This window comes from Netta rufina (assembly GCF_964035555.1).
Source record: "Netta rufina genome assembly, chromosome: 4".
Lineage (NCBI taxonomy): Eukaryota > Metazoa > Chordata > Aves > Anseriformes > Anatidae > Netta > Netta rufina.
This window is the reverse complement of record NC_140127.1, coordinates 49422668-49445576: the sequence shown is the minus strand read 5'-3', so window position 1 is coordinate 49445576 and position 22909 is coordinate 49422668. Positions and strand designations below refer to the sequence as shown.

The 22909-nt window shown below is 42.9% G+C and overlaps 1 protein-coding gene across 1 annotated transcript in view; it reads right to left on the bottom strand.

Annotated features, from left to right (window-relative positions):
- The window catches only part of SCFD2 (sec1 family domain containing 2), a 193692-nt gene that overhangs the window by 168769 nt on the left and 2014 nt on the right, over positions 1-22909 (bottom strand). The window contains exon 2 of the mRNA XM_084285891.1: positions 18971-19139. Within this exon, the coding sequence (XP_084142017.1) occupies positions 18971-19139 (169 nt within the window). The remainder of the gene's footprint in view (positions 1-18970; positions 19140-22909) is intronic.

Sequence of the window (22909 nt, the reverse complement as noted above, 5' to 3'; positions counted from 1 at the left end):
CTATAAACCATTGTGTTCCAATAAAACCTTGACCACTATACACCAAACCAGAAAGAAATACGCTCTCTGTTATCAGTGGAGCATGGGAGAACTTGAAAACAAACAATTCAGAAGGTTCTTAAAAACACAACAAGCTCCACATTCCCAAACTGCCCCAGAAGCTGCTCTGCTTCCCTAGAGCTCTTTGTGAGGGGCTGAATCCCCCCCTCCAATTCCCCCACTTTACAAATAATGGACAGTAAATCAATCTCTTAAAATTTGACCTATTTTTGGTCCCACAAGTGAGCTGTATTACAGTACAATTTAAGAATTATTAAAAGATTGTTAAGGCTTTAGTTCGCATCAGGAATTACTTATAAAGAGGAAAAAATTCCCCTGAAGTGAAAAGTAATACAGTATCCCATGTTTTGCCTTTTTAAAGGAAAAGGGTGGAGAGAAGGGGAGACAGAGAGAGAAACCTCACATTTCTGGCTCCTTCACATATCTATTTTACAGATGGATATACTTATAAAATAGATATACACAAGTCTGACGGCTGTGGTCAACCACCATCTGAAGCAGGTTTGTAACTTGCCAAACCCACCAACAAAGCCAGTGTCTTAAGTTTTATCAAACATTTCCTCAACCCAAGCATCAAGTAAACTTGTAAGGACAAGCATCTTAACCACAGTCCTACTTCACATTGATCTGCATACACACACAAGAAGGTTTTTGGCTTCAGAAAGCCAAAAAGTTTAACATACTTCAGCATCCACGACACAGAACAACGTTACTTGCTAATAACCACGCAGATGAGACAATGCAGCTGCCCGTGGAATGATGTTACACAAAGTAAAGCGATGCTGCTCGTTGCCTCTCCCAGTATCAAAGAGTAATAGAATAAACCAATGACACCAGCGTGCATTAAACCAAAACAGAAAAATAATTCAAGACAGCAGAAGAGTAAGCAGCGGGACGTGTTTTACCATAACAAAAGTCAGCATGTATGTGTGCGTGCACGCACACACATACAATATCTGAAAAGAAAATTAAGTGACATCTAATCCTCCTATTCAATTCCCACTTAAACAGACTGGTAATGTAGAATGTCCATACTGCTTAATATCAAAACTGTTCTGTGATGAAAAAAGTGTAACAGATACTTGAAAAATTTCCTAGAAAATACTCAAGTGCTTTTTTTTTTTTTTTTTTTTTTCAAGAGAATCTACTATATTTGAATTGATATTCACATTCAATAATCCTTTAGACAGACAGCATTTCTACAGTGGTTCATCTAATTACAGACAGGCAATACAGCACTTTCCTGCGTTAAAACTAAAATGACACAATCCAGCAAATAGTTTGGGAAGCTAGGGGTTCTCATCACCTTTATGTTCTGTTTATTTTAGCTATTCCCAAGATCATTAATATCCACTTGAACCTGTAAACTTCAAGGTCAACTAAAGGTGAAACATAAGGAAGCAATATAATATGGAGCATTCAACTGGACTATTGTAGTGGGTTTACGTGGCAAGGTTTTGGTAGCAGGGAGCCACAGGGGTGGTTTCTGTGAGAAAGATCTAGAAGCTGCCCCATGTTTGGGAAGGGCCCCATTGTTTTCCAGATCCGAGCCAATAAGCGATGTTGTTTTTCGCCTCTGTGAGAGCATATTTAAGACAGGGAAAAAACGCTGCGCCACACAGCAGCCGGGAGAGTGAGAGGAGCGAGGAACAGCCTTGCGCCAAGGTCAGTGTAGAAGGAGGGGGAGAGGTGCTCCAGGCGCCGGAGCAGAAGTCCCCTGCGGCCTGTGGTGAGGACCATGGTGAAGCAGGATGTCCCCCTGCAGCCCATGGAGTACCACGGTGGAGCAGGGTTCCACGCTGCAGCCCGTGGAGGAGACCACGGTGGAGCAGGTGGCCCTGCACCGATGGAGGCTGCCGCCTGTGGAAGACCCCTGCCGGAGCAGATTCCGGGCCGGACCTGTAGCCCGTGGAGAGGAGCCCACGCAGGAGCAGGTGACCCGGCAGGAGCTGCTGCCCGTAGGGGAGCCAGGTTGGAGCAGTTTTCTCCTGAGGGATGGACCCCGTGGTACGGACCCATATCTGGGGCAGTTCTGGAAGAGCTGCTGCCTGTGGGAAGCCCACGCCGGATCAGTTCATCAAGGACTGCATCCCGTGGGTGGGACCCCACAGCACAGGGGACGAGAGTGACCGAGAAGGAGCGGCAGAGAAGAAGTGCTGTAGACTGACCATAACCCCCATTCCCCGTTCCCCTGCGCCGCTCGGGGGGAGGAGGTGGAAGAGGGTGGATGGGGGGGGAAGGTGCTTTTGGTTTTTTTTCTTTGTTTCCTCACTTCTCTCGCTTGTTAGTTGTAGGCAATAAATCTTACTATCTCCTTATGCCGAGTCTGTTTTGCCCGTTACAATAATTATTGCGTGATTTTCTCGTCCTTATCTCAATCCTTGAGCCCTTTTCACATATTTTCTCCCTATTCCTCTTTGAGGAGGGGGAGTGAGAGAGCGGCTGTGGTGGAGCTCGGCTGCCCACTCGAGCGGAACCACGACAGTCTTTTTTGGCGCCCAACGTGGGGCTCGAGGAATTTGAGATAAGGATGATAGTTAGTAGAAGTAACGGGCAAAAATATGTGCAGGATGATTGTTAGGAATGTACAAGTTGTGAAGAATTTAAGAAAGCAGTAACTGTGATATGTTAGTGTGGTGAAGGGACGAGGGGTGGTGTGTGTGTAAAATGTCCACCTTGTCGGTGCTGTGATGATGTTATGTTTACTTTGGTGTGGTGAATTCTTTTTCTTTTTGATGTAAGTGAAGTTTGTGAAGGTTGTTGTGATAATTGTAAAGTAAGAGTATGTTGTGAGTAGTCTTAAATATGCTTTTAACAGAGGCGAGGGGTGGAATGTAGTGGGTTTACGTGGCAAGGTTTTGGTAGCAGGGAGCCACAGGGGTGGTTTCTGTGAGAAAGATCTAGAAGCTGCCCCATGTTTGGGAAGGGCCCCATTGTTTTCCAGATCCGAGCCAATAAGCGATGTTGTTTTTCGCCTCTGTGAGAGCATATTTAAGACAGGGAAAAAACGCTGCGCCACACAGCAGCCGGGAGAGTGAGAGGAGCGAGGAACAGCCTTGCGCCAAGGTCAGTGTAGAAGGAGGGGGAGAGGTGCTCCAGGCGCCGGAGCAGAAGTCCCCTGCGGCCTGTGGTGAGGACCATGGTGAAGCAGGATGTCCCCCTGCAGCCCATGGAGTACCACGGTGGAGCAGGGTTCCACGCTGCAGCCCGTGGAGGAGACCACGGTGGAGCAGGTGGCCCTGCACCGATGGAGGCTGCCGCCTGTGGAAGACCCCTGCCGGAGCAGATTCCGGGCCGGACCTGTAGCCCGTGGAGAGGAGCCCACGCAGGAGCAGGTGACCCGGCAGGAGCTGCTGCCCGTAGGGGAGCCAGGTTGGAGCAGTTTTCTCCTGAGGGATGGACCCCGTGGTACGGACCCATATCTGGGGCAGTTCTGGAAGAGCTGCTGCCTGTGGGAAGCCCACGCCGGATCAGTTCATCAAGGACTGCATCCCGTGGGTGGGACCCCACAGCACAGGGGACGAGAGTGACCGAGAAGGAGCGGCAGAGAAGAAGTGCTGTAGACTGACCATAACCCCCATTCCCCGTTCCCCTGCGCCGCTCGGGGGGAGGAGGTGGAAGAGGGTGGATGGGGGGGGAAGGTGCTTTTGGTTTTTTTTCTTTGTTTCCTCACTTCTCTCGCTTGTTAGTTGTAGGCAATAAATCTTACTATCTCCTTATGCCGAGTCTGTTTTGCCCGTTACAATAATTATTGCGTGATTTTCTCGTCCTTATCTCAATCCTTGAGCCCTTTTCACATATTTTCTCCCTATTCCTCTTTGAGGAGGGGGAGTGAGAGAGCGGCTGTGGTGGAGCTCGGCTGCCCACTCGAGCGGAACCACGACAACTATACGCTGCGAAACACTAAGGTAGTTCCCTTAAATTGCAATTTCTTTTCTTCTTTCTTAGCCCCATATAGTTATTGAGCCAGAATTCTTAATTAGAGGATTTACAGAACGGTTAGTAATTCCTTTTATAACTTGTAAATTTACTAACAGCGGCTTTATAGAAAATTATATATAATCAACGAGTAGAAAAATAATACCTTAAATATTCTATAGATGGAATAAAAACATATCCTTGGATTTTAATGTCGTATAACTACCCTGCTGCAAACAACATACATCTAAGTCCACATTGATTGTTGTTGTTAACCTACAGCAGTGATGAGTTACGTTACATATATAAATTTGTAACATGCAGCACTGAGAGCAAAGAAAAGCCTTACAAATACAACAGGCATTAAGATCTCGAAGGGTCTGCTTGTGGACCAAACATCAGGCAATATCTCTACAACTCCTGGACTAACTTACCTCTCAAATAGTAAGCCTTCCACAGGCTTCCCGTGCCAACATTAACAAAGCTACAAAACCAAATCATTTCCATTTGCGACATAACAGGGCAAAATATATTGTTCCCGAGAGGTACTGTGCCATCCAAGTGCAACACATCACTTATGTAGAATGAACTCAGCAGAGGTTAATGTTGCAGGGAGAATCTAGTTAGATCAGGACCCTTCATCTTCTCCAAACCAGTCCTTGAGAATAAAAACTGGTGCTTAAATCCATAATATTTTGTTGTTTGCAAATTACAGAACTATTAGGAGCCTGACTTGGGTGAATAAACCCTTCACTGACCAGAACACCAAAGCTTCCTTTCCCTTTGGAAAACTTTCATTTAATATCACACTGCAGTGTACACATACTGGGAGCCATGCATGCGAAAAAATTTAGCATTGCCATTTCAGATGGTTGCTGATACTGCTGCAAGATTATTTCTTCATTAGCTCTCAAATGTGTTGTGGGGTAGGGAGTTCCTCCAAACAAGTAAAGCTGCTCCTGCTGAACTGGAAGAAGCAACAGCACTCTTGTGAAATGGCTGGGAAGGGACCAGGCTCTCCCTAAATACATTTGGGAAACCAGTTTCATTCACATTCTACAAATCTACTGCTTAGCGATGCCTTGCAAGAAGAGGTGGGCTGTTTAACACTGGTATATGACTACTGTGTGAACTGTAGTATGTTTTTGTCATCATGCTAATGCTCAAACATGCTACCGTGAGGCAAGTCCCTAGGAAATTTAAGTACATTCAAGAAGGTAAGGGGTGTAGGAAGGAACTCATAGTGCTGCTGCTGCTCACCAGGCTGAAGTGAGCGAGAGGGAAGCATTAGTCACGCGAGCAGTGCTGAAACAGAAGCTATGCCTGGCTACTGCACCAACGAGACACAGACCATCATCTGTCTGAAGCCCTTTTATGACAGTTACTTACCAACTTCAAGAACTTCTGAAGTCTATAATCTTGCATGATTATTATCCTGAAGCCAAATGCTTCTGGTTGTCTTAAAGCATATGAATTTCAATGCTTCTCTTTCCAAACCTGCATTATCTCAAAAACTTTACTGAAAGTCAAGTGCACCAATAAAACCAGGATTCTATTAATCTTTCCTAAGGCGTCTTCTTTTTGATCTACTGTGAGCGTGCTTACCGAACACAAGGTTTGATCATTTTTAACTCTGCTGCCACCCTAAGCAGAGGGAGCTGGCAGATTACTCAAAGAGAGGAAGAATGAGCAAGCAAGATGCATCTCCAGAGCATAGAACTGGTTTCGACAGAGTCCAACTGATGTTTAGGTTTTACTAATCCTTGAGATACTAAATCCCACTAAGCTCTCTCTTGCACACAGATGTGACTTTGAACACGTTCTGTGCAAAGAGAAAAGCAGACTGACTATCTATCTACCAGGCAAAGAGTCCTAACTCTAAGATGTGGTCAGTACCCTTCAAACCATTTTAACTCTATCCTGCTAACCCCCATCTGCTCCCTGTGTTGTTTAACAACACGTAATAAGTACTGTTAACAGTTTTAATCCATTAATCAGTGGGTAGGATTCTCTCCCTTCCACAACAGCTTCCAACCAGCCACCTATGCAGAAGAGTATTTATGCCAGGCACAAAGCATTTAACCACCCTGTAAGTTTTCTCGTTATTCAAGGAGTAGTGTTAAAGCATCTCTTATGAGGCATTCAGTGGATAGCTACTTCTGACCAAGTGCTCTGGACTAAGCTCCTCAGCTTTGATTCAGCATGGGACCAAGTCTACAAATGATGCCTCCTTTCCTTCCTAGCCAGTGGCATATTCTTGGAAGATTCCTCAAAGGGGCTCACGCAGAAGGTTAAGCTGCACAGACTGTGATAGCTGGTGAAGTCATCACCAGGAAGAATAACGAAATGGGTTATTCTGCCTGTCCACCACCATTCATAAGCAGAAGCTGCACCTGATCTTTAGACCCCAGAGCATCACCTACAGACAGGCTGGTCCAAACAAGCAAGCACACCACAGCAACGGGAGTGCTGCCAGAAACAAGGCAACTGACCGCCAAGATGAACACTGAAGCCAGTTTGCTTCCTTCAAGCAAACAAAAGAATCACCACTAACAATCACAGAAAAGTGAAATTCTTTCTGTTGGAAGAAGAATTGCTTACTGTGACCTGACCCACTCTGTTTTCCAATTAGTCAGATGTGGATATACAGTACCTCACAAGATAGAGAAGCTGGAGTTGCTCTGACATACCTATCCCGAGAAGGAAGCTGCTGTTTCATGCAATGCTTTCAGAAAGAGCCAAAGAATCAGTCAGAGATGCCAAAGGCAGAGGGCTGTGATAGCACCTGGAGGGTTTCCCTCACTGAGCCTTGCAAATCAAGCCTTGAAAGCTGCTGAAGCAGAGCAGCAAGGGAGCGGATTTCCAGCTCCACCAGGCAGAACCACAAGCAGCAGGGCTTTTTCCAGTGAGGAAAGAGCTTAAACTGCTCATCAGCTGCAGCAGCAACAGAAAAGGTTGGGCTGGCCAATGAAGGAACAAGATACAAAGGAAGAGACAGAAGATAAAACAATCGTGTAGTGATTTTCAAAGGCCCACCTCCACTCTCTCTCCATTACCTAGCTGTGGTTAAAATAACCCTAAGGAACCTTAAGGGGGAATCCTTTGCTAGCTAAGGAAGGATGGTTGTGGGGTCACCTGCACAACATCGTTCTGTTGCAGAGCTGCTGAAACACTAAAATAAGCTCGATGTTTGAAGGCTTCCCAGATATGCCACACCCATCTCGGTCACTATATAAAAATGCAGACCTTAACAATTCCAGTATTACCCCAAAATTCATTCTTGCTCCTCTAACAGTGGCCAGGCTCTGCAGAGGGATGAAGGAAAAACGTGCATGCAGTTTCTTAAAACCTCCTAATGTTCACAACCGTCAGTCCTGTCTGAGTTTCAGCTGGCTTCCTTTTATTCCAGTGAACTGGTTCTGTAAAATGTTTCATTCCTACAAGCTGCAGGACAGCTTATGCGGAATGCCAGACTGAGTTACTGTATGAATCAAGTTAATTGAAAGCTTCTGAGTAGGATTTTGTACAATACAAGGTATATCAAAACTCTTGCCAAGCAACTCTTTAAAATGTGTATATTAAAGAGTTACTTGTCAGGGATTTTAATTTAGTTTTTGGACAAAGAAAATGAATTATGCTAAAAATAAAGTCTGATCCTTACAACATATGCATTACTTGGGAATACTACATGTAACATAATAGGTTACTTTAGAGCATTCTGTTCTGTGTTTTAAAGCTATTGCATAAGGTTATTTTAATAAAAATGATTCCAATGAAAGAACAGTTAGTAATGAGGTGCTGACAATTGAATCTACATCCAGGGATTGCATGAGAGTGCCAAGTCTACTTTTACAGATGCACTGGTTAGTTATCCAATGGATGTCCTTGAGGCATGTAAAGCCAATACATTTTGTGTTACTTTTTGCAGCAGAGATAGATGATACAAGTGAAAACATTTACCAAGAACATACCTGAAGTGTGTTTTTCTTATTAGAGCAATGTACGAAAATAAACCCAGATACCATGGAATGCCAAGAATTCCCTTTCCTTGATGTTTTTAATTTGCAAAGCTGCTTTTTGGTAGTCTCCTTTGACCTCCTTCCCTCCTTCATTTGCTGGCCAAAAAACCTGGAGTTACGTAAGCAACCTCTTGACTAAGAACTCATTAGGCTGTAAGCTTCAGTGCCATTTCGAGGGTTTAATGTACAGGAATGTCTTCATAACAGCAGGCAAGACAATCCTTCTTCTGTAAGTGACTTGGTTACCACAAAAACCATTTCTTATGAAATCATGACACAGAGTTGTTAAAACATTCAAAGATACTCTCTTTATGAGTTGAGAACAAGTATTCCAATAGAGACTTAGAGACCCAAAATAAACAGTAAAAAACTAATCGGAAACAGACCTTATATTTTAAAGACGTGTTACTTAAACATGCAGGGCCAGATTCTATGCTAGCTACGTTGGTGAAGTAAATTTAGATTAAAAGAGAGGAATAAGGAAGACAACTAGGGCCAGGCCCTCATTTAGAGAGGAATATTCCTCTCTCTTTACTTCAAAGTAGCATATTTGTCATAGTTTCTATGCAAACCTACAGCCCTAGCTAGCTTCTTCAGATCTCACGCAAACCTAATATGGCCAATTCCAGTCTTCAAAAACTAAACTGACGGCTAGTCAGAAGGAATAAAGCTCCAGCCTTCGGCTTTCATTTTTCTAACCACTTCCATACTCTGGCTGGTCTGTCACTGGGAATGAGATAAGGACTTCTGTCTACCCTGCGCATACTCACCCAGCGTTCTGGCTATCTTCTCACCCCCTCTCCCCGATACACATCTGCCTACCACGGAATGAGTAAAGAGACCAGAATTTTGTCCTAATCCAAAAGCTCTGGATTTTCAAGTGGCTTTTTGTAGTCATTCAATACCCATGCTGCATCCTCTTCCTAAAAAGGGCTTGGATAAGTACGTTGGGTACTGTCTAATTCCACACCGCCCCACATTCTTCCCTCTCAATCAAAACCAAACATATAACTAATGCTATTTTCCAACCCATGCAAGGAGCATTTGAAGCTATGGTTTCAAAAGCTAAGCTTTTTTTTTTTTTTTTTTTTTTTGTCAAGGTTACTTTCCTTTTTCTACAGGGTCACTGTAGCTCAAAGCACCACGTAAAACATACACATTTAGTGTGTGTTCTGTGGCTGTTCCCAGTTACCGAAAATGGCTCAAAATGGATTTATTTCTCTGGTTGCTTCTTTAAATAAGTACAGCCATGGAGAGATTTGGGTAACATCATAAAGCTTTCATCTCCCACAGTGAACAGAAATCCTTCCTAGTTCATGATCTTTTTAGAAAACATATTCACCACCTATGGAAATTAGGTGTCAGTCAGTGTAGCACAATCTTACAAGGTCTGCAGAATGACTACTTCTGGCCCACTGTTAATCAGGGGACAAAAACTGGCTAGGTTTGGTCAATTTTCACTACTGCTTTTGAGACTATGAGTGGCTAAAAAGCAGCAAAATCTCACCTGAGATGCTACACTTCAGGAAAACAAGGTGCACAGAGAGAGGTGTATACTGGAGCTCCACATTATGAATTTCAATCCAAAGATGTAAGACCACTGGAATGCTAATTCACCCCAACAGCAGCAAGATCTGGGACACCTGTGCAACAGCAGGTACCTACAGTCATTCCTTCTTCTTCACAGCAGACAAAGTCACAAATGAAACAAAAAACTACTAGCCAAAGGGTAGTAGCAAGTCTTAATATACAAGAAATCCTCTCCTAACGTTGAAAAGGTTGAGAGCACATCTTTGCAATGAGGCAAGAAGGCAGCTCTTTTCCAGAAATTAGATGAATCCTAACTTCTTATCCAAATTTTGCACACATAAGAAGCAATTTCCCAGAAAAATGATTTTGTATGTTTTTCAAAGAACACCTGGAAAGGTCTTCTTTGGAAATAATGACTTTTTTTTTTTTAAAGATGGGATTAAGGCAGGCACCTGCAAAAGGGATGCAAAAGCATGGGGATTGGCTGGAAAACACAGGCAGAAACTGATTTGACTGCAACACTGCCCAAAGTGCTAAGCATTTCAGATCGCCTAAGTTCCTCATAAAGTACACGTTCCTTTGGGACAGAATGATCTCAGAGAAGTAACAAATGAACAGGAAAAAGTGTAATGAAAAGCAGGACAAAGAAATAATCTAATGGTCTGCCAGAATTCAGGAACACAAAAACATGGGGAGGCTACAAAAGGAAAGCACCTCAAGTAACTGCACTGAGCAGTACAGGGGGCTAGATTTTTGGATCAATTATGAGAAAATCAATAATTATATAAGCATTTACTTGTATAAAATCAAGTAAGTACTTCTCTGTGCACAGACTGCTTTCTAGACTAAAAGCATCTTTAAGCTCTGCCAGGTAAATAGTTCGCTTCACATAAATTTTAGCCTGCATAAACTTTGGTTCCTGTTTCATGTTAAGTTTGGAATCCTGAAAGAATCTCAACCATACCCTCAAAACTTGCAACCAAACCTGCTGCCAGCATTGGGTCCTCATCAGCATGAGAAGTTTTCATTTGTTCCTCTCATCAGCCTATTTCATCGCATTCTTCCCCTTTGTGAAATACAGCGGGTTTACTTCACAGCATGACAATGATCAACTAAAATACCTCTCCAGGTCATTCAGTCATCCTCTGTTCTGGCACTGGGGCTGAACAGCAAATGCAAAAAAAGGCCAATACATATCACTGCATTTTAAAACCTCGCTGGTGAGGTCATTCAGGAGGCAAACGTGAAGGCAGCTGGCCGAGAAGAGTGAGAGCTAGTCTTAGAAAAATCTCACAACGTCAGCCAAAGACACAGTTACTGTTTTGTACTATAAAACAAGAAAGATTGGAGCCCGCTTTGGAGATTCATAAAGTCGACTTAAACAGACACAGTCTTCCTGCTGCTATTGAGCTGTGAATACGTCTGCAGGAAAACGCATTGCGGCCACACCAAGAGAAAGCAGTTTGCAGACCTACACAGGGGAATAAGAAATTCGCAAAATTTGCAAACAAAACTCACGGGCATTAGGGTAACAAGGAAGGGATGCCAGTTTTAAAAGAACTGCTGCAGGCTGCCAAAAAACACTACCCCTAAGCAACATAAAAATCCACCCCTTCTGTTCTGACTGCAGGCATCGGGGGTTACTCTTTTTATCTAATTAATCAGAAAGAGCTTTGTCCTCCTTTACATCTTGCAAGGAATGTAAACTGCAGAACAGAGAGCAAAGCTAATGAGGAAACAGTCAGAAAAGAAGCCAGTGTAATGGTTGTACTCACAGAATTTCCTTACGGACATTTATTACCTTGTTGTGCTAACCAGCTGAAGATGCGAGTACTCAGAGAGCTGACAATGATGATGATGGTTGAACACCTGGATAACTCAAACCCATTGTGTTTTTCCATGGGTAAAGGAAAAATCAAAGACGGGATTTACACTATTCAAATATATACATATTATATTGAGATTACATAAGGGGAATCCTTCTCTAGAAGAACATGTCTTTGAAAAATTAAGCACAAAATTCTCAATTTTGCTGTTTTCAATGAGCAGATTGTACAGGTAAACATATCACAAGCTCCTAGATCCTTGCACTCTCTCTGAGTATGGCTATGCAAGTGTTACAGGGTCCTGGGGGAAAAAAAGAAAAAAAAAAAAAAAAGAGAATTCTGAGAATTCTGGTTGAAAATGCACATTATTAAGCCTAGGTTGCTCAGACACACAATGCAGTTAAAGGTCCTTAGAGCAAAAGGAATGAAAACTTGAGCAGTCCACCTTGGCAGCCCCCTACTGAATCCTTTTTGTGTGCTCAGAGGCACAGATAAGGAAGACCTGCCCAGCTGATGCTGAGAGCTTGTCAGCCCAAATCATTCTTTATCTGAAGGAAAAATAAGCTTCAAGCTTCCTCTTATCTAGAAGATAAGTTTTAAGGCTCCAGAGGCTTGTCATAACAGGCAATTAAAAAACGTGGCACCTATTAGGCAGGATCTTGCCTGGATATAAAGAATCTTCCTATAATTCCTCCACTGGTTACAAACCAGCTACTGCAGCAACTGAGGCTCAGCAGAGCAGCAGTGTGGTCTTCAGGCAATGCTGCACGTTACACAGCCCAGGCAAAGCAGAGATCTTGACCTCTTCCTAGAATTTTCCATCCTTTGCACCCCCCTCCCTTACCCTTCTTTTTTTTTTTTTTTTTTTTTTTTTCCATTTCAAGGAGGTTCTGTGTTGAAAGGATCTGGGCAAATATACACATTTATTGTAAGATACAATAAATCTTATCAGCTTGTTCATCTTATCCTGTGGCAACAGTCAATTATGTTCATTTGATTCAGACTGGTTTGAAACTGAACAGAAAGCACCTCCTGGAATGCCTGTCTTGACTGACAAAGCCCAGAAGCTGAAGCAGCCAGGGCTTTTATTCCCAACAAGATGCCTTGAGAAATTTCAAACAATAGGGAAGCTTTGAATAGTCCTTGGTTCAGGGGTGTGCTGAGCCCTTATGAGTAAAATAAAATGGTCAGCAGGAAGATTGCCAGTACAGGAATGTGGTGGGGGGGGTGGGTGCTATATTTTGGGCACTCCTGTTTCCCAATCCACCATTTGGAGAAGCATCTCACAGATGGATTACTAAAAAGGCAAATGGCATTAACAGAAAAAACTTATAAAGCCAGTTCATCTCTTTGGAAATGGGCCTCAGAGGCGCTGCAGGAACTGTGGAAGCACAGGGCTGGGCTGTCATTTCTCCTGTCACTGGTCAAGGAAAAAGATTATTTTTATTTTTCTCCTTAACTGCTTGAGGCAGTATCTGCTCCTCATAAATCCTGCAGTTAAGACCTCCTTTTCCCCCTAACAGCGCTGCTCACCATGGTCAGAAACTTAGCTCCCAGGGTGGATTGCTGATTGTTGTTTTAGTTGGCTGGTTCGGGGGCCTTTTTTTTTTTGAGAAGCTGAACCTCAAATCCATCCTCCAGAGCAGAGCTCTGTGGGCACAGACAGCAGCAAAGGGTGCCCATGGGGCGAGCAGCAGCGCCGAGCCCCCGGCAGGGGGAAGTGTCCGGCAGCAGAAGGGCTGGGGGAGAGCCCCAGGAGCAGGGACGGGTGGGGGTCCCACAGGAGATCCAGCAGCACCCTGCTGCCAAACCCCTACCAACCTACCGGGGCAGATGGAGCAGCAGCTTACAGCATCCAGCTCTCCCCCTGCCTGCTTTAAAGAGCTTTGCCATCCGCTGTTTTGGCTTCTCCTTCCTCCTCTGCAGGGGTCTCAGTGAATGTGAAGCAATTCTCGTGTCGTCTGGATTTTCTTATTGCAGCATTAACTTTTCCTCTTTAATATTAACATTCCTGAAAGGAAATCTATGCTAATTTATGCCATAAACTCTAAGCTCATTCAAGAACACTATCCAAACTACCTTCTTATTATAAGCTTTTATAAACTTATGTATGCAAACCTTTTTTTTCCGAATTAGTATCTACAGCTGACATGAAAGAAAGAAATACTTTAAGATTCAAAACACTACAAAGATCTAAGAACCATCCCCCCAAAAGCTTAGTGTATAATTAATTCAGTGTTGAGAAAAACATTGCTCTCTTTGTTAGACATCCTTTAGATGCTTGGTCCCAAGTAAAAACAACAAAAATAAAAGAACAGAACCACCCATATAAAAAAATACTAAAAGGAGACTTTATCTCCTTTCCAATTTTAATTCTTACTGCTCTCTTCTTTGCCACACAAGAAAAAAAAAAAATCATCTTTCATGCTAAATTCACACCATACACGATTATTCAGTGAGTATTGTGTATATTACAGGTCTTTAGAACTGCTTTTCCACCAGCTCAGGAAAAAGGAGAGCAAGGGTGGACGTAACTGGGAGCAGACCTCTCCCCTCAGTACACTGCAGGCATGAGTGGGAAGGGCACAGCAGCAAAGAAAGGACAAATGGAGGTCTTGCCTTTGTTCCTCCAGACACCTGAACTCCCCATGCAGTCATTTGCACCAATCTTTGTACCCTCCCAAAGACCACAACCCCATCTGCCACCTCAGATGGCCTGCCACGTGGCTTTGCAAATTTGTACAGGGAGAAATTCTGCTTTTACCTGTTTAAAACTAAACTTCTTGGACAAGGTCTAGGAGGGAAAACAGAAGTAGAAAGAAAAGAAGTGATTTGACCAAGATCATACGGCAAGTAGACAACAAACCTGGGACAAGTCCCCTGACCTCCTGCTGCTCCTCTGTGCTCAGTCTCCCGAGTCCCATGGTACCAGGAGGGCATGGCAGCATCACATCAGGAACAAGAGTAAAGACAAAGCTTGAGTGGGGCTTTCCTCTCTGTGCTGTAACTTGTAACTTTTAATAAATTCACTTTGTAAATTAAAGTTGGTCCAAAATCGGAGCGATACACCTCAAAACTGAGGAAGATCAGGAGTAGATGCTTTCAACTTCCATTCATGTGAGACTTTGAAATTTTGTTACTGGGTCTCAATCAATGTTCTAAGTTTTAACCAACTTCCTTCCCCCTCAGCACACCTCTCCTTGCTAAATCTTTCTTGAGGTCTCTGAAGGAGAAGTGCAAGTGCTATGTTTCAAACATCTGGCCTACGTAATGATATTTTCTGAATCACACCCATCAACAAGATCATCTCATTCTGAACTTGTTATTTCCTTCCCAGTAAAAATGCAAATGATTAAGCAGCTCCATCTGCTTTGTCAGAAGCACCTAGGCACCTCAACTGCACTGCCCATTGCATTGCTTTAGGCATAGCAGCCCCAATGTGAAATGTGTTATGTTAGTTTTGTATTTCCATGGAAAAAAACGCTTGTTTTAAGAGCCCAGTGCTTCTTTCTTTGCAATAATTGCATATCGCATAAAGTACTTATACTTTTTAATTTTAAACAGTGGTCTTTTTATGGGATTTTAATACCACACTAAATTCTGAGAAGCTTACGAACTCCTGGAGAAAAGGAAACTAAAGTGGAAAAGCAGGCAAGAAATCTCTACTCAGCAGGTCCTTGAAACATGCATAAACAAATTCAGTACTTGGTTTATTCAGCAAAATATGAGAGCACATCAAAAGTGTTCCTGGGTAATAAAAAAAGTATATTAAAAAGGAGCAGGCATACTTAGTTGCCCACAATTCAGTACCATGTAACTTCACTTCTTGTTCTCACACCCCACAGACCTGTGGCCAGGATGCAGCAATGTGAACCCTTACTTGCTGCTTCAGGGAACCACGGAGCGTCCAAGCATCTTGGTTCCTGGCATGAGAGATGGGAAAACAGAACAGTGCAGGCCTCCACTGCAATAAAAGCAGTGTTGGCAACAGGATGCTTCCATGTGATAACGTATCAATCCTAAAAATGTACTAAGGTGTTATAAAATAGACAACGTGGTATTCAAATACAGAGAGCTTGATGTGCATCCAGGCAGATGATTTTTAGAAGCCGCTGCATGTGTGACTTTAAAGTCAGAAGTTCAGCTAAAGTTGTCAGAACGAAAAAATTCCTCTAAAAACACTATAGGGGTTCTCAAAAGACCAGCAAGACAGCTGCAATCTGTATAATTTTTTTACCCCATCTCTACCATTAAGCCTTCACTGCAATTTCTACTTCCACTGTGCATCTGTTGAAGACAGGAAAGCTACCACTTTTTAATCAGAAACCAACAGTTCCGAACAAGAGTGGAAGTCTTCAGTCTCTGTCTACAAATGGTTTCATTCTTTACATATATATACACACGGTGCTTAGGGACATAGTTTAGTGGGTAATATTGGTGGTAGGGGGGTGGCTGGACCAGATGATCGTGGAGGTTTTTTCCAACCTTAATGATTCTATGATCTGTGTATAAAAATGAATATTTTAACAACTCTCAAACTGTACAACTTTCAACAAACATTCACAACGGAGTGACAGTCTATCAGTGACTACAGTAGGGCAAACAATTAATAGCTCCACAGGATTTTTAAGGCTACTAAGACTAATAAAATTAAGTAATCTAGGTCTAGAAGGAAAGAAATTCTTTTCCTCACAAAAAGAACACCTTCAAAGTACTATAACTTCAGCAGCATATGGCATTTACATTTTCATCTAAATCTTTAAAGAAGCCCATTATTTCCTTAGATTTGAGAAAAGAACCCTGCTTTATTTCACCACACCAGCCATAAATTATTCATTAATTCTGTTTGCTAACTCTGTAACTGAGCCCAGATGTTTCTGCTGGAGAGGCATTCCACAAGGAAAGTTAAATATAGCAAGCTGTGCGGAGGGAGCAGACCTCCTTCTCTCCCCCCAGAACATGCTTAAATATTAAGTTGAAAGAAAATAATGAAAACATTTGAAAAATATTCTGAATATGCGAGTCTGTGAAATGCCACAATAGAGGGCCAGTACCATCACAAAGTTTCATGTAAAAGAGCCCCCCTGCATTCCACCTGGGTGCAGCTCACGTTGCTGGTGCTGGGAAAGGTGCCCTCACTTTCACTCACCAGAGTAAATAGAAAATTTACAAGCAGGGGAACGCTCCTCGCCATGCGTCATTTACAGATATAAATCAAGACTGGAGTTTCCAATTACAAGGAATGCTTCCCAGCCTGCTACCAACAGCAATAACTGGGTTGATGAAGAACTGAGAGCATCCTATGGAATTTCTTATGGAATTGACATAGGAACCTGGTGGTGGGAGTTTTAAATCCATTTCAGTACTTCAGAAGAACTTCACCTATTTCACGCTAGCAAAGATGATTAATGCTGAAGTTTATAAACCAACACTAGGATGCAGTTCTTGGTAACGAGAATGGAAGCTACAACCTTCAGCCACCCGTTCAGATGCTGTTTGTAGTACTCTACAGCAACTGGCTTAGGCTGATTCGTAAGTGCCTGTTTTAAATTGGAAACTACTCCTACTCACTACGTGGTCAGAAAAAGTGAAAGAGACAGCTTTGAACAGTACAAAGCCACGTTCTGTTTTGGAGACTATCCTCAGGCATGCAACACTTCAGTTGCAAACCATAATCACAGGAGAGATTTTAAAAGGCCACTCAGTCCCTTTGCCCTGCTCCAAGACAAGATCAATCCTATTCAAATCAATATTTGGCTAACATGTTCTTAAATGTTTCCAGCATAACAGATTTAATACGGTGATTTATCTGGGAGAAGCTGTTAGAGACTGCTGTGGCAATGACACCACTGCCTTGGAACCAAGTATCAGTTGCTACCATTCAACTCTGCCTCACTTGTAGCACTACAGGTGGGCAACTTGTAGTCAACTCCTTTGTTCTTTAACCACCTGTGTCCGTAGCAGATTTTGCAATAGATGTTAAGCCTAACTGTACTTCCAACAGAGGCATCATTTGCTAGCTAGCAAATAGATAAATAAACCTCAGCACATATATTATTAGCCACCTTAGAACAAAATAAAACTGCAGGCTGATACAATAATGTGACTACTAAGAAGACTAAAGTCATAATTTAAGCAGGGGAAGGTGTACTAGCACTAGTTCAATGAAGATAATGTTAGGAATAACGGAATGGTGATGCAGGTCAACAGTCTTAGGGCAACAAATATCTATTTTGTTTTTTCCTTAGTCCACACTGCCAGAAATAATCTTTATTTCTGGTAGCTAATCAAAGTTAGCACAAACAACAGCTATCACAGCATGTCTACCACAGACAACAACCTCTTTATTTCTGCTGTGTGGACAGATCTTACGGACATCTCACTTCAGCTTCAGAGATCAGCTGGAAAACAGCCAAGGAAAAGAAAACCAAAACAAATTTCATTAATGTTAGTCACCTCAGCAGAAACTTACAATTGAGTCCACCACCTATATGAGGAAATGTTTCCTCTCCTGCTCCCGAGGAAGACAGTTATGCAACGTGAAACTTAGAAACTGGACCCAGTTACAGTCCAGGGAGATGGAAGATGACAAAGGACCCAGAGGTGGCAAGAAAATAAATACCATATGTCAGAAAGTGAAAAGTCCTCTCTAATTTATTTATTTTTTTTTTTTTTTTTGTGGCATGGGGGGCTTAGTAGAATGCAGGTGCAAAGGACCAAAAGAAGTCAAAACAACAGACACTACTTTACCTTACCCACTGTGAAAAACAAAACCAAAGGAACTACTCTTCTACTACATGGAGAGAGCATTATAGCAAAATAATTTTTAATCTCCTTTGCACTGCACCAATTTCTAGCGCACTGCTGAGCAACAAAACCAGCACCTGCCGCATCTCCCAGTTTATGCATAGTAACAGAAGCTGCAGGACAGTTTCAATTCGGACAACTAAAGTTAAGAGAGTGAAACATCAAACCTGATGCCTGTTACAAGCAAAGTCTTAGCTACAAACGACATACAGCAAAGACTGATTCTTCAAAGTTACTGCTTTTAGGTTGTCCTTGTTTAAGTAAAAAACAGGCCCTCACACAGCTATCTGCATGCCTTAGTTTGTGCCTAATTCTTTCTCCATGGGTACTTTGTTTGAAAACAGGGATAAAAGTTTAAGTTAACAGCTATTCTGACAAGAGTTCAGCAAGCAGCTCACTTTATAATTATAAAGATGCTTATGGAAGAAGGCAGCCATGCTAAAGATCTACCTGCTTGTATGACCTGTTACTTAGGCAGAAAAATAAATGTCACAAGGAAGAATTTTTGGGGTTTAGTCTATTTGAGTAATCACAGCAATTTAAACTGAAATCTAAAAAAGTCCTGAGAACATCCCACATTTGAAAATCTTACATGGCCCATTCACTTAATGCACACATACACACTGATTATATTCCAGCAGAATTAGGACCAGATGGGTTTCTGCTGTAAACTAGATGTTTGTTTTGTTTAAAAGAAAAGACTTGTTCTGTTCCCTTTATTTTCCCCATTAAAAAAATACAACAAATATACTCAACATCTTAAAAAAAAAATAGAAAAAAAAGAGAGAGAAAGAAAAAAAGAATATTTACTTTGGTTGTGCTAAGCAGCCAGGTGCTATAATGCTGCAAGCTTCATCCGGAGCCTGCAGCGCAGTAAGCTCCACCATGTTGACCATCACATCTGTCTTGTGGCCAGGAAGCTTGGGAAGCACAGAAAGGATCTTCTCTGCGAGACTGTCTCCGTGATGACCAACTGCTCCTGGGAAGGGAAAAAGCCCCCAACAACGTCAGGTACATAACTAGAAGGGAAAAACAAAGACACAAGAAACTGAGAGCAAAATAATAACCACATGTTTTGGGGAGAAGGGCCATGGTAGTCATAATATCAAGGCCATATTTAGCTTGAAAAGTTATTTTCCTAATAAAATTGATTTCTGCAATGGCTGAAGTTTAAAGTATTGATAACATTTTCAGAAGATTCATTTAGAAGACATAATTTAGATTTAGCTTTACAGCTATTAGATACTCACTAATTTAGCACTTTTATATGCAAAATTCTTTACTCACCATAAGAAAATTTTAAAGTGAGATTTGCAAAGGTTACTAAAGAAGCAGGCAAACAAAAGAATTAAATATACATGCACACATGCAAACTACACTTTTCTACCTAAACTAATACGGCTGTGCTTAAAAGGGCTGCATGCAAGCTGCATACATAGCTAAACAGACAGGCAGGCATAACATTAACATAAACAAATCACCAACCACATGCTACCATCAAGGTCCTCTCTCCTACAGAGACTGAGGGCAGCACAGGTGAAACCAACATGAAATGACTAAAAGAGAGGAAGTTGGCATGTTCCTTTGATTCACCTGAACACAGGTGCTGTTCCTTCTCTTCACCAACTCTGAACGCAGGCACTACAAGCAACTTGAAAATTGTTAAGCCTGTGAGCCAAGCCCAAGAAAAACATGATGCATGCTATGGATGAGAGTTGGAGAAGGGAAATAGAAACTGTGTGGCCTTTAAGTCAGGAAGAAGTCCAAGGTATTTGTATTCTGCAAGCTTAGCTATGCTACCATCTGACCAGGTACCAACCTGCTACCATCAGACCAGGCTGGACACCAGTGTTATCTCGGTATTGTTCTTCTGGCTTTACCCAGAGAAGTAACAGAGACTTCTGAACCCACCTTTGAGGGGCAGTAAGAAGAATTTTGGGGTTTGGCACCCTAACCATTCTCATTTTTGATCCTTTCCAAAAGCAAGGATGACAAGGGAAGAGAAGTAAACTCACGCTGCATGCTGGCAGTGCCTCCAGCTGCAGAAGGCGAGGAAGGCACATCTGTCCAGCATGTGGTGCTAGTGGAACAGGGACACCTGGCCGCTCAGCTGGATGAATTATCAGTTTGTTTCACCAGAGGCTTTTGTAGTCAATCAGAACGACAGCAACTTTCCTTTCTATCATCCCCAGCCAGTCTCAGACCACTGAACTGCAGATGAGATGAGCCGGGTTGTCTTCGCAGCTCGCTGAGCCACCTGCTCTCCAAAACCCCCAGGTTCCTCTCACGAGTTCAGAGGACCTCATCAGCCACACTGCACCTATCAGCGCCCGCATGGGAAGCAGATGGCAATCCTTTAAACCTTCACTCCCCAAAGAAAGGGAAGCAACGCCTCCCTCTCCACACTTACCTCACACGAGTGATGTTTAGCTAGACAAGACACCGAACAAAGCTAGCGACACCTCAAATCCAAGTAAAACCTCATTCATTGGAAGTGGTTCCTGTCCTCCCTCCCCATCACTGCAAGGAGGGTCAACGGGGTGCTCAGCAGCTTCTTATGACCAACAGGGTTCAAGGCAGCTGGCAGCTGTAACGCTGCCAACCCCCACACATACTAGGTGTGAAAGTGGCCCGGAGAGGTTATCTGACCAACGCACCAGGAATCCACAGGCCTGGCTAATACCCAAGCCCTGAGGATAGAGGCAATCTGACAGAGCGAGCTTTTCTAATTTTACTTCTTCTCACCAGGGTTACAAACTGAAACAAGCGACCTTTGATGCGAGTTGCAACTGGCACAATTGCCAAAGTCAACCAACTGTATCGTGAACTCAAACCCCCCCAAAGCCCAGATGACATGCACACAAAAATATTTTCCTAAGCCCGCTACCAGCCCTATAACACACCATTCATACTCAAATTCTTTGGGTCTCCCGCTGACTCCACTGTCTGGTAGAGAAAAAAAGAAGCATACTCAAGGTGCAATTGCTGCTCCTTTATGTCACAGGAAGCCTTGGAAGTCACTCACCAAACACGATTTATCCTACAGAGGTGCTGCTCACTAGCCAACAAGGAAGACTTTACACTGAAGAACTTCTGTGGGAAGTTCCTGTGATGCAACTTTCTTGGTCACTACATCATCTCGGTGAGGGTAGGGTTTAAAATATCAGAAAGCAGAAAATATCCACACCATTCTCTTGAAAGAAGCTGGACACTTGAAGTCACAGTTCCAAAGCTCTGTAATGTTTTTTAAACCAGCATTTGCTTAAGCTTAGTTCAACAGTGCTGGAAAAGAGCGTGCATGCTCCTGGGAACCAATCTGTGAGCATTCAAGGCAAACTAGAGCATCCTTCTGCCTCAGCAAAATAGAGAACTACATTCTCCTTTATACAGAGGAACATCAAAATATTCTCTTACTTGTCCCACTACTGAATCCTGGGACACACACACCAGTATACCACCCCGTAGTCCCATGGTAGGAGCCTGCAGCCAAGCGCAGCAGCATCAGTGCTGCCACAAACATACAACAGGTTCCCCATCTCTCACAGTTAGTGGACATATGCAAAGAGTAGTAAATTGGGAGCCAAGAAACGCTCAAGTATCTGCTTAAGGCTCAGATAATTCTCAAGTCCCCTGCACTGACCAGGCACCTGCAGTTGTCTTTCAATATGCAAAACTCTCTCCAGTAGTTTGCTTATCTCTGTGAAGCTACCGCAACACGTTTCACATCTGAAGCATTAAAAATCTGTTATAAAAAGTCGTGGGCCCGCCTTACAATTACAGAATCTTTACAAACCACATCAGAGCACAGTCTGCACGCTGACCCACAGTGCCATGTTTACAGCACTTGAACATTTTCAGCTGCCATCAGTCCCCACAGCTGAAGCCTACAACCTCAAGTAACCATAATTGTTTTAACATTGGCCGCCTCCTGTGCCAAAACCCCAACTTCCTTCATACGAGGGGGACTACTGTACTTCATAGACCTCAGGATTTATGCTTCCAAGGCCTCACCCTATGCAGCAAGGAAAAATAAAACATTTTTTTGTTTCATTTAAGACAACAGGAGCATCAATCCACCAATGCATCAACTTGGAAGATGCCACAATCAGAAAGTGTGTGAGTAAAGCAGTCCAAATCAGTAACATGACAGATAGAAGGAAAGAAAAGATACCACAGACAAGTAAAAACCAACAGTCTGAAACAAGAGTAATCAAAAAGAGCTATTAATCAGAACCAGGCTTTAACCAGAAAGAGATGGGCCCGTGTTAGCCTTCACTTATATTACTCTTCACTCTTTTGTTACGCAGTACGGCAAGGGAGGCACATCACGGCTCTCTAATCACTGTGCCTGCTCCTATGAACTGTACCTACATGTCACGGATGGTGCTGAGCTCTGCTCTTTATACCTGTTAAAAGGCTGAACGCATTACAGCCAGCGCAAGGTGTGATGGAGAGCTGCTGCCTGGCTGGTAGCAAGGAGTTAGGCCCGAGCTCGCAGCTTTGCATGGCTGTGGGGAAAAGGTCCTGTGATTCTGACCAATACACGTAAAGGTGCCTGGGGAAGGCTGAAGTGCTGCTGCTGTACTGAAATACCTCTTCCAGACAAGCTGCAATGACACTCACGTGAGAGGTATTAATCAAAACTGCATTAACTACACAGTCTGGCAAGCTAGAAAAATGTTTCATAAAAAGTATGAATGCTGGCAAGGCGGTGACTGAGAAACCTACAAAAGGAACATGGGGTTAGAA